General features: G+C 40.0%; 2 protein-coding genes across 8 annotated transcripts in view; one reads left to right on the top strand and one right to left on the bottom strand.

Moving 5' to 3' along the window:
- Window positions 1–7,282, bottom strand: part of Cog5 (component of oligomeric golgi complex 5) — a 305,629-nt gene extending 298,347 nt beyond the window's left edge. For all 4 annotated transcript variants that reach the window (XM_031357459.1, XM_031357460.1, XM_031357458.1 and 1 more), the window contains exons 1-2: window positions 7,140–7,282; window positions 252–391 (exon numbers count right to left, since the gene is read on the bottom strand). In XM_031357459.1, coding sequence (XP_031213319.1) covers window positions 252–391; window positions 7,140–7,233 — 234 coding nt within the window. In that variant the 5' untranslated portion in view covers window positions 7,234–7,282. The remainder of the gene's footprint in view (window positions 1–251; window positions 392–7,139) is intronic.
- The window catches only part of Dus4l (dihydrouridine synthase 4 like), an 18,354-nt gene continuing 15,351 nt past the window's right edge, over window positions 7,059–10,061 (top strand). The window contains exons 1-2 of one of the 4 annotated variants that reach the window (XM_031357471.1): window positions 7,059–7,323; window positions 9,716–9,852. In XM_031357471.1, the coding sequence (XP_031213331.1) occupies window positions 9,737–9,852 (116 nt within the window). In that variant the 5' untranslated portion in view covers window positions 7,059–7,323; window positions 9,716–9,736. Of the gene's footprint in view, window positions 7,438–9,715; window positions 9,853–10,061 lie in introns of those variants that run through there. The other 3 variants (XM_031357469.1, XM_031357470.1, XM_031357472.1) reach the window with 3 other exon arrangements.

Here is a 10,061-nt window from a genome sequence, read left to right as displayed (position 1 = left end):
AAAAAAAAAAAAAAAAAAACATTCAGGTAATAAACAGAAAGAATAAATGATTCCAGAAAGGTAGGTCAATTTGTTTTCAACTAATAAAAAGTAGCTTACAGAAAACTTACAAAGATGTAAGTAAGAGATGCTGGTAAGTTATGCATTCGTTTATGAAAATGAATGTTTGGTTTTAGAAATGCTGAGATAACCAGAAAGACAAACTGTCGCTGTCGGCTGAGAACCCCTCTGACCCAGAAGACCGCCCTTACCTGTAGGTGTAGTTCTCTGTCCAGCTGACTGATCCCTTGGGCAAGTTTTGCTAGTTGCTCAGCAATTACAGCTTGATGAATAGATTGGGAAGTATAAGTTTTTACATCAAAATCTTCATTTAAAAATTCACTGTAACAGTCTATGAAAAATATAAAGGAAAACTTATCAACTCTGTGTTACACCAGTTATCAGACAATAGATCAATTCTAATCATAATTGGCGTGTTCTGAGACCTTCTATGCACTAGGAAATGTTGTAGCTGCTTCCTAGAACACTAAGAATGAACTGGAGCAGGCTGCAGCAGAACAGAAGCGATAATACTCACAAGACTATACTATGCTCCAGGTGCTGATCTAAACCCAAGTACTGACTCCTTCAATCCCCATAGTTCTGATGTGTGGGAAAACTATCATCTTCCCGGCATCACAGGGAATGTTACGCTCTGGGATTCTTATACAGAAAGTATAGCTGCTTTGACCAGGCTCTGAACCACTCTGCTATGCTTGTTTTGTTTTGTTTTGTTTTGTTTGGGGTTTGATTTGGGTTTGGTTTGGGGTTGGGGTTAGGATTGGGGTTGAGTTGGGTTAGGTTGGGTTTTTTGAGACAAAGTTTCTTTGTGTAGCCCTGGCTGTTCTGGAACTCAAAACCAAGATGGCCTTGAACTCAAAAGATCCACCTGCTTTTGCCTCCTGAGTGTTGGGATTAAAGCAGACATCAGCATTGCCTGATTTGCTGTGTTTTGAAATGCCTACTTTTTTTTTTAAGGATTTATTTTTATTTATTTTATGTGTATGAGTACACTGTAGCTGTACAGATGGCCATGAGCCATCATGTGTGTGGCTGCTGGGAATTGAACTCAGGACCTCTGCCAGCCCTGCTTGCACCGGTGTAATTCACTGTAGCTGTCTTCAGATGTACCAGAAGGAGGGCATCAGATCTCATTACTCGGTGGTGGTGAGCCACTATATGGTTGCTGGGATCCGAACTCAGGACCTTCAGAAGAGCAATCAGTGCTCTTACCCGCTGAGCCATCTCATCAGTCCCCCCAAATGCTTACTTTTAAAGGGAATCACAAGGAAGGAAAATGCTGAATAAAAGATTAAAATCACAACTATCAACTCTAACCTTTTTTTCCAAGAAAATGAGATTATTGCTAGGAACAATGCTTAAAAAAGACTGACTACTAATAACATGTATTGCTTCAGATATCTCTAGATCAGTGCATAAATACTGTTATAGCTTTTATAACATGGATCTAAATTTTTAATCTAATTTTTATCTAAATACGAATCTAAATTTTTAATCTAATTTTTATCTAAATATGAATCTAAATTTTTAATCTAATTTTTATCTAAATATGAATCTAAATTTTGAATATAAATAGGCAAACACTAACTTATAGGTAGTATTGAAATTTAAGATTTAAAGGTAAAATAAATAGATAGAAAAGGTATGTTCAAATATACTGAAAAAAGAAATCATGATGTATCTTTTCTAAAATACATATTTAAGGAAGCCATAAACCCTTGAATAAAGAGATAATGAGGAAAATGAAATGCTTGAAATGAGATACACAGAACTTGCTTAAAGCAGGAGCTATACACTCCTAACCATGTACTGACCTTGTCTATACTCATTACAATACATGCTCCACCAAGGGAAGACGTTTGCTTTAATGCCGCCTCTCTAAAGCCTGAACAAGGCCAAACAATGGCAGGTACTCAATACTGATAGAATGAATTAATCTGTCATCTAAGAGTATCATGGTGCTAAGAGTAAAATAGTCTTAACTATTCTCACATTCAAACTATTCTTAAACTAAAGTAATAAAATATTTCTTCTTTGGCCCCAATTCTGAAAAAATTGCATTTTCTTCCGGTTTGCCAAGTTTTCCTCAGAACTAAGAGTCCTCCGGGAAAATATAAGTTGCTTTACACAGGTTTACCGCCAGTAAATATCAAAATGACATACTTTGGCAAGGGTAATAAGTTTAGTAAAAAAGGACAACAAAATGTATGCATTAGGCAGAAAATGTGAAAAAAGGACATAGGAAGTCTCAAAGGCTGCAGGGCAGGTTGGTAAAAGGGCTGTAAGACATACAAAATATTCAACATTTATGTTACTTAGCATTCTAAAGCCAAACAAGAGCACTATCAGTTTTGTGTTCTACAACAATGACTCTAAATCCCTAAATCCCTAAAAATGGATTTGTCACCCAGCAATATGCTTGAGTTAGTATCTATTAACTTTTAACAGCTAACTGTGACATTTCCAGGAATTCTTTGAGCCAGCTGGTTTTATAAGTGCAGGCACCTTTCAACCATCCATGGTAGGGTGTTTACACCACAGAATACACAAATAGTAACAAAACCAGGCTTTTTCTTAGTTTCCAAGAAAGCTGTTTTACCAACACATCTTCCCATGGAGAAGAATCGGAAAGGTCAGAAAAGCACAGTGCTGTGTTAATGAAGATCCAAGAAAGACAGTGTCACTTAAGAATGTCAAGCAAGTGACATATTTGGCCATTGTCTGAACATAATAATGAATAGAACTTGCTAAGTTGATAAGGTAGAATAAACCAAAGAAAACTTCCAAGTTTCTATAATTAATGGAATATTCTTTATCTGATATAAGGAATTCAGTTTTGTATTAAGCTAGATGCCCGAGGCACTAAGTATACAAGGATGAGAAAGAAGCCCCCGCCTCCAAGAGCCTGACAAGTGCACAAAGAGTCCGCACTCACCGAACGAACTACCAACCATAAGTAACGACATAATCAGAGAAAAGACTCAAGAATAGGAAGAAACTTACCTTGTTTAATGTTTTCATAGAATATGTACTACTTGTACATAAGTTGTTCACTATCAAGACAAGAAATTCCAGTGCATGGCTAAAAACATAGCTCTAGAATTCAGAAGAGAGGGATGAATTTGTCATAGTTTGTTTTCCTGTTGTGATTAAAACAGTGATACTTGTAGAAGAAAAAGTTTATGTTAGCTTACAGGTTTATAGTCTATCATTAGGAAAACAAAGGTACTGTGAGAGCTAAAGCTATGTGTTAAATTTTAATTATTGTGCCTAAGAGATCCATAAAACATAAATGCCTCTAACCTGTAAGCCCAAGGACAGAAGCTTCCTGAGATGCTGGGGACTGCTGTTCATATAAAACAATAAGCCATAAATTTTAACTCCCATAAACAAGTTCGATTGACCCAACTGCACTAAATGTACTTGATTACATGAAGGCAGGAAATAGAGGCAGGAAATGTCAGTATGTAAGTTTGCCTCTGATTAGATGTAGGCAGGAGGTATGTGGCCAGGAACTACATCAGGATATATATTCTTGCCCCTGATTGTACCTGGTGGAAAATTTGTCTTATGAGTTTGCCTTCATAAGCCTCTGCAAAATGTGACTCATTGCCATTTTCTGGGAACCCCAAGTGGACCTGACCAGAGTCCATCATCCTAGCCAGTATTTAATTAAAGCTTGCTTTACTTGGACAACCATGGATTTGGTTTCTTTCTCTTCATGATTCTCAGGTTTAACAGCAGAAACTCAAAACAAGAACCTCAGAGCAGGAACTGAAGCAGAAACCATGGAGGGACATTTATTAATGCTTGCTCCCCTGGCTTTATCAGCTACCTTTCTCATTTAATGCTAACCACCCAGAGTAGGCTGGACCCTCTTGCATCAACTAGCAATTAAGAAAATGCCCCACGATGCAGAGGCAAAAGACTCAGAGGCCCACCTGGCATATGACCTGCCTGCCATGGGAGCTTCTACCATGTGCATGTATGTGGTGAAGAGATGGGAGAGAAAGAGAAGCAGAACAGTTTGAGCACTCTAAAGAGAGGCAAAACTGAAAATTCAAGGGAAGTGAGGAACAGCCTGATGTGAGTAGCCTATGCTACCACCAAAGGCCAGGTGGACATCCCTGGTCTGGGCTGCTGCCTGGGACCACGATAATGTCCAAGGGCTGAGCACGGCTGGCCCAGACTCTCGCTGGCTGTAGCACTTAGGAGAGCAGGCCCTACACCTCACCTGGGCAGCACAACAGAACTGACTTTGGTGAGCATTAAGAGCAGGTGAGATGGCCCCACTCCTTGGCAGCTACAGCACTGGGTGAGCTAGCCTGGGCAATGCTAGAGAGCTGGCCCTGCTAGTGTGGGTGTTGAAGAACTAGCAGGCTAACCAACTCAACTATCACCCAGGGCCAGATCCAGCACTTTGAGTTGCCCCATGCCAACATCTATGAACTGCTGAAGCTTATGAAAGGGCCAGTCCTACAGATCCAAAACTACAGTATCTCCATGACACAGGGCAACAACATGATATCCAAGAGGCGTCCTAGTTAGGATCCAGAATAGATAGTGTAGCAGAAGCCAGAGGCCTGGAACCAGACCAGTGACTCATTGCAATAAACATTTGCCAAGTAAAGAAATGAGCAGCAAGATTTTTTTTTCCTTGGGGAAGAGATTGTAAGGGTGGAGGGTAGATACAAAGGAACATGGTGATGAGTGGAATTATGGTGTGTGATGTGAAATTCATAAAGAATCAAAAAAAAAGTTAAAAGAAAAAAATAAAGAAAATGTCCCACAGGTAGATAGGCCAGTAAGCTGGAAGCAATTCCTTAACTGAGGTTCCCAGCTTACTCTACTTTGTGTCAATGACCAAAACAGAGATTAGATGATTTAGAAAGTGGACAATACAGGTCTTAGAACCCAGAAAGACACCAAAACCTGGGGAGTTGGGTAAAGAAAATACTCAAGAGTACTGAGAGGAAAAGAAACCAGAAAGAATGACTATAAATCAAAAGAAACAACTGTTTAAAGGAAGTGGTAACTACAATCTCCCAAAGATACAATAAAAGATGAACATGGCTATCAGATTATTCAATGGTTGATATTCCAGAATAAATCACATAATTTTTCTTTTTTGTGGTATTCTTATCAGTGAAAAACCAGAAACTGCTCACAAATTTTCCAACTCTGCATCTGTTCACTTAGCCTATCAAGCCTATCTTTAGACAAATCCTCAACAGTGAATTGGTTACTGAAAAAATGCTCAAATTTTCATGTACATTTGGGGAAACTGGAAAGGACACCTACAGATTTAGGAATCTAAATGCATGCATACATACAATACATACATACATACATACATACATACATACATACATAAAGGGACAGGGGTGACACAGGTCTTGAATCCCAGCGCTTGGGATGCAGAGGCAGGTGGATCTCTGAGTTCTAGACCAGCCTACCTAGTCTACAGATTAAATTACAGGACAACCAGAGCTACACAGAGAAACCCTGCCTTGAAAAACAAACAGTGTGAGACCTTTATATCATATGGCGAATTACTTCAAAAAAAGAGCCAAGCCTTTTCCAAGTTTAAATACGGAAAGTGTCCATCTGATTTACTTCCAATGAACCACTCTTCAGTCCTTTGCAAAATGACTTTAACATTATAGAATGGGACTGTTTGGATTCTAGACAGGAATAAACTCCAGAGCACAAAGGAAGGGGAATGTCCTTAAGACAAAGAGCTTTATTTAATTGTATTAAATTGCAGAGACTTTAGTTAATTGTATTTGAAATCACAGAAGGAAAAAAGCAAGCATGGTATTAAGTTCAGTTTAAGCTCAAAGACTGGAAAGCTATTAAAACACACACACATTTCAGGATTCTGAAACTTGGCTAAGTTTAAATTTCAATTAAGACATAAAGATAGGGTGCATCAGGCAGAAACTCTAAGAATCCACCACAACCTAATTCTGAAAACATCACTAGTCTTGACAAGATACATCTCATGAAAAGATATAAAATATTCAACAGTCAGAGAAAACACCATAATTTAAATTTTAGTTTGATCTTTTACAAGCCACTCTTGAGTGGCAATTAAAAAAAAAATCTGTACCTACTGTATGCAGAATACTGCTTTTAACTCTGTGGAATATAAAAAGAGGTTCTTATGCCTGGCTTGGTAGCCTTTGATCCCAGCAGTTGATAGACGGAGGCAGGTGTATCTCTGTGAGTTCGAGGCTAGACTGATCTACATAGTGAATTCCAGAACAGTCAGGGTTACCTAGAGTGACCCTGTCTCAAAAAAGGTGACAGTAGGGGTGGGGGAGAAGGCGCAACGCCGCGGAAGCAATTAAGGTGATAAATGCAAACACTTTTAATAGATGATAGAATTTAGTGCCCACTAGGGAAATGATGAAGTGGTTAAGGCCTAATACCTTTAGCAAACTGAATTTTGTTCTGCCTCTCAGACTGACCATTAATACAACTGAACTTGATTTTCAAGCGTACTAAACTAGTTATAGAAAGGAATATAGTTAACTTATTTAGGACAATTTCTCTTCAAACTACCAGTAATTCTGAGTTCAGTATTCGACATGTATGGATAATAGAGGCACCTGCATAGCACACGGTAATTTCCAACTCTACTTTTTTGCATGCTCCATCCCTTTCCTTAAGCAGCGTCTGTCACCTACGGTGAGTTCACACTTCTGGGCATGGACAGTACAATCTTTGGTCAGGAACTGGGCAGGTTCAGCGGCTGTCAGCCACGACCACGTCGTGCAGGAACTACAGAGATGTCCTGGGCGCATCAGGATCGAGTGCAAACCCCAGCAGCTAGAAACCAGGTGACCTCCCCTCAAGACAACTACGGGAAGAGAGGAACACATCCCTCCCCCCAACCCCACACACACACACACACCGGGAAACGGGTGGACCAGGACAATCCCGGACGCCAGGGGGCCGGGCGGAGGGGAGTGGCCAAGTCCAGACCGGAAAACTTTGTGCAAAGCGACCGGTAGGGTTCTCGGACTCTGCACAAGGCAGGGCGACCCGGGCCCGGCCGTCGTCCGACGCCTTACCGTCCTGCAGGAGCGCCTGCACGGTCGCCGCCACTGCTGCGGAACCCGAAGCCCCACGGCCTGCCACGGAAACTGTGCTGTCTCCACCTTCCATGTTGGCAAGTGCCGGGTTGATGACGTCTTGCAGTCGCCCCGCCCTCCAAGTGACGCAGAATCAAGGCGCCGCCCCACCTGCCCGGCCCGGGTGAGTTTCGAGACCTAAGTTCTACGTTTCCTATGTATAAGGAAAGAAAGGTAGCCTCCCGGGCCTTCTCCCCTTCCGCTCTGGACGTAGCCACCGCGCCGATCTCCAACGCAAGTATTGGGCCTGAGAACGCCGGCCTTCGGCGTGGGGAAGAAACTCCTGGGAGCATCACGGCCCTCCTCGCCCAGCACGTGGGAGCTTAGGGCGGCTCGCCTTACCTATTCCACGCCTTGAGTGGCCAGCCGGAGTAGCAGGCTGTACCGCCTGCTGGGGAAGAATAGTTGTTAAACAATGTCCTTAGAAATAAAAACGTTTAAATATTCGTAACTATTTGGTGAGCGGATCTCGAGCTACACTGCTGCGTCTTGCATTCCCTTAACATCGCCCCAGAAGATTTTCCCTCCAGTGTTTGTCCTCAGTCACGATGCAAATAGGATAGGTAGCAAGAGGCAGCAGGCCTAGAATTGCTTTAGATATCAGTATGCATAGTTTACGAAAGTACTTTATTTATAATAATCATCCACGACGAATAACATCTGAACAACAGGATAATTTTCTTTCCATAGCTTTCTTATATTTTACACAAAAGGAATTGACTTTAGTCTACATGGAATAAAGTTTTTAACGCCCACTGTACATACCAGCAATAGTTTTCAAAAAAAAAATTCACCTATACTTTAAAAGAAATTCTAGGTGTAGAAGCACATTTTACCAAATATTTATGCCAGTGCTGCATGCTTTGGAGAACTTTAAAACAAAATATTGATACCTCCATCCCCTAAGTCCGGAGAGCTATTTTGATCTTGGATGTGACTTAAGCATCTTGATTCTTAAAAGATTCTGGACCATCCTAATTTACTATCAAGACTGAAAGCTATAGCTTATTCAGAAAACTCACTGATGGAGACTTTGCCATTTAGTCTGGCCACAAGAATGAGTAAGAACAAAATCATGCTTTAGAAAGTCAGTAATGACGCCATTGCCACTCACCACCTCCTAGTGTGTAACCAATTCTGTAATGTTTAAGATTCTTCCCTCCTTTGTAATAATCTCTTAGTGGTTTGTAGTAACTACATGATTATTCCTCTTATCGACGTAGACCTTCTCTGACTCAGCTTACTTACAATCCCATTTTCCTCTGTACAGTGTTGACACTTCCAAAGATTTCTTTCAAGCCATGGCATCCTTAAGTATATTGGTCTTGTGTTCATTTAGCTCACGGACAAACGTTAAAGACCGAATTTTGAACAATTAGATTTTTATAGAGTTAGCTTTTATCTGGCTATAGATTACAGAAGCCAAAATGGAATATAAAAAACAAAAGCTATGAAGTCCAAAGCTTTCAGCACAACATGGAAAATATTAAACAATTTTATCACTTGTACTTTGGGCATAAAAGTTATTTATAGTACACACTTATTTGGTAATAACTGAACATCTTCACTGGAAATGTATTCAAATTTTTTAAAATAATAAAGTTTTTTCTGCCTTCTGATTCACAAAAAAACAAAAACTAGAATAAAAGTATCGAGATTTTTTTTAAATTGTATGTATATATGTAGATGAATGTATGTGTGAGTACAAGTCCCCTCAGAGGCCAGAGGTGTAGGATCCCCTGAAGCTGAGCATAGACGTGGCCACGATGCTCCCAGTCTGGGTGCCAGAAACTGAACTCAGATCCTCTGCAAGGATAGTCCGTACACTTAACCACTGAGCCATCCCTTCAGCCCCCAAATACCAGGATTTTGTATTTGTATTTTGAAATACAAATTTCTATTAATACCACCTAACTTTCCTGAATAGATTTTTTTTCAGATTGTTATCATACAAAGTATTGTATGGGAAGTAATTCAAATCAGATTCCTTGGTTTATCATGAAAGTAAAATGCATGAAATTAAAAACTAATATGAAGTTGGGCATGGAGGCACACCAGTGTAATCGCAGCACCGCAAAGGCTAGCTTAGCAGCTATCTAAGCTAGCCTGGGTAAATAGCAAGATCCTGTCTCAAAAAATAAGCAAAAAAGTAACAACCAAATCAACACGTGACACACTAGAGGGAAAACCTAGTGGTTTTCCATATCTTCTTTGAAAACTACCCTGTGTAATTTTTCATATTTATTGATCCTGTAAATAGAGGCAGAATTTGGCAAGATATTAACTTGATAGAGGGGAAAGAAACATTATTTCTGAGTACACCAGGTCATGAAAGATGAAATTACAAGAATAATACTTTTTGGTTTTTTGGGTTTTTTTCCAATACTAAAAATTAAGCCCAGGATCTGCCATATGCAGCGAGCAACCTACCATACAACAGAGCTATGTGACCAGCCCACTGATGGGGATTTCAAATACTGAAATGCATATTTCTCTTTGCAAACTGTTGTTTTCAGATTTGAAACCAACCTGTACACATGAGGAGTGACTCCATACCAACCACGATATGTCAAGAAACAAAAAAGGACCCAATAGAAATGTTTCATTCTGGACCGCTGGTAAAAGTCTGTGCCCCGATGGTTCGATATTCAAAGTAAGTATTGTTAAATGATTAATAAGCCAATATTTAGTTTCCCTTAGATGTACCTAGTTTTGTACATTTCCCCCCACAAGTATTATGGTCACTCACCTGCAAAGGCTTTTCAAACCCCTAGCTTTGGAATCTTGATTTAGAATTGAACCCTAGTACTGACACTCAGCTGGTATATCTATGACCTTAAGTAGATTATTTCTCCATGCTTT

The sequence above is a fragment of the Mastomys coucha genome, unplaced genomic scaffold (genome assembly GCF_008632895.1).
Source record: "Mastomys coucha isolate ucsf_1 unplaced genomic scaffold, UCSF_Mcou_1 pScaffold6, whole genome shotgun sequence".
Classification (NCBI taxonomy): domain Eukaryota; kingdom Metazoa; phylum Chordata; class Mammalia; order Rodentia; family Muridae; genus Mastomys; species Mastomys coucha.
The sequence above is the reverse complement of the archived record's forward strand: the minus strand, read 5'-3'. Positions and strand labels throughout refer to the sequence as shown.